General features: G+C 44.5%; 1 protein-coding gene across 1 annotated transcript in view; it reads right to left on the bottom strand.

Moving 5' to 3' along the window:
• Window positions 1-1,172, bottom strand: part of LOC103600849 (guanylate-binding protein 4-like) — a 22,264-nt gene extending 21,092 nt beyond the window's left edge. Inside the window, 1 exon segment of the mRNA XM_008585188.1 lies at window positions 876-1,172. Within this exon segment, the coding sequence (XP_008583410.1) occupies window positions 876-1,065 (190 nt within the window). The 5' untranslated portion in view covers window positions 1,066-1,172.
• Between the last annotated feature and the right edge of the window lie 411 nt (window positions 1,173-1,583).

The raw sequence follows: 1,583 nt of genomic DNA, 5'->3' as shown, positions 1-1,583 counted from the left end.
GTGTAATAAATTGACTCAAAAGGGACAATTTGGGATTGTTCAATCTTCCTGGATCTTTTGTGGGATAATCTAATTTTACAACAACAACTCTTTGTGTGTCATTTTTTGCACCTTTTGGAAACTCAGGAAACTGCCACGCTGACCAAAACATCAAAAGAGAAAGTGAAAGCAGCACCACTATGCCAAGGCAGAGATCTTTACAATGAAAGCAAGTGCTGGTAGCTGTGGCCCTGCCAGCAGCTCTCCCTCCGGGGCCTTGCCAACTCAGAAAGGGCAGCCCAAGCTATTCCTTTCAAGACCCTACCATGGCGTGGACTGTGCCACCCAGCTCCGTATCTCAGGACCCTGAGTGGGCCCTGTGGTGTTGGCAGTGTGTTTGGTTGTGGGAAGGGGTCAGTCCCCAGCTCCATACCTCAGCATCCTGGGTAGACCCCATGGCGGCCAGCCCAATTTATATAAGGATATACAAAGATCCCACTGTTTGCCCTTCTGCTTATCTATTTTTAACGACAGGTTATATTCAACTACATTTGTGTACTGGTTGAAATGACAACGTACCTTGTCCAAAAGTGATACAGGAGAGAGAAAGGAACTAATTGCTAGAGCTCAGCTTCTGAGCAGGTGAGTGTGGATGAGATCAAGAGGACCAGTGGAGCAGATCTTTAGATAGGGCTGGAATAATTCTTTATCACTAGACAAAAGAATGAGATTTTGTTGACAGATGAGGTTGAGTTTGTAAATTTGATGGTGAGAATTAGAAGTTTTCTTCATTGGCAGGAGTCATGCAGTTCCTTAACATAACCCTAGAGCAGGTGTGATCAGCCTGTGTAATCACCGGTTCCAAGCAAATGGCCCCACCCCAAGACAACACTCACCATGGTTCTGTCCTGCCAGGTGGTTCATGAGGTAGGATTTTCCTGTACGATACAGCCCTGCAATGGCCACCACCACCACAGGCTGAGAAATCTTGTCAAGAATCTGTAATGCTTTCAGGTCCACCATCAGCTGTTCTTTCCAGTTTTTCACTAGACAAATGGGGGCCATCATGATGGATTTGGATGCCATAGTGACCTTAAAATTGAGAAAATTCACTGAGTGGGATACAGGATCTTGAAGTCAGTCATCTCTAATGATTATTCAAGGCACTTGCATATCAGCTTTCTGCTTGTGGAATGTATACATAGACTTCCTATGTTATGTTTGTTTCTAAAGGAATAATATTTAGTCTAGTATGTCAAGGCCTTATGAACATTATCTTATGATGCTTACAAGAACCCTAAAATAGCCTTGGCCAGGTGATGCATAAGATGAATAGAATGAGTATCCAAAGCACAATGACAGAGCCCTGCGAACACTAACACTTTAGGGTAAGTAGAGGCAGAATGCCCCATGAAGGAGCTGAAGAGTGGACAGAAAGGCTGTGGGCATCCCAGAAGAATCTGGCCTCTCATTCATCCAACAAGTGTTTATTGAGTGCCTACCATGTGCTGACACTGTTCTAGGTGCTCAATTTCAAGCAGTGAACAAAATTGACACGAATTCCTGACTCATGGAGCTCTATCCTAGTGGGGGGAGATGGATAA

The sequence above is a fragment of the Galeopterus variegatus genome, unplaced genomic scaffold (genome assembly GCF_000696425.1).
Source record: "Galeopterus variegatus unplaced genomic scaffold, G_variegatus-3.0.2 Scaffold3483, whole genome shotgun sequence".
In the NCBI taxonomy this organism is placed as follows: Eukaryota; Metazoa; Chordata; class Mammalia; order Dermoptera; family Cynocephalidae; genus Galeopterus; species Galeopterus variegatus.
The sequence above is the reverse complement of the archived record's forward strand: the minus strand, read 5'-3'. Positions and strand labels throughout refer to the sequence as shown.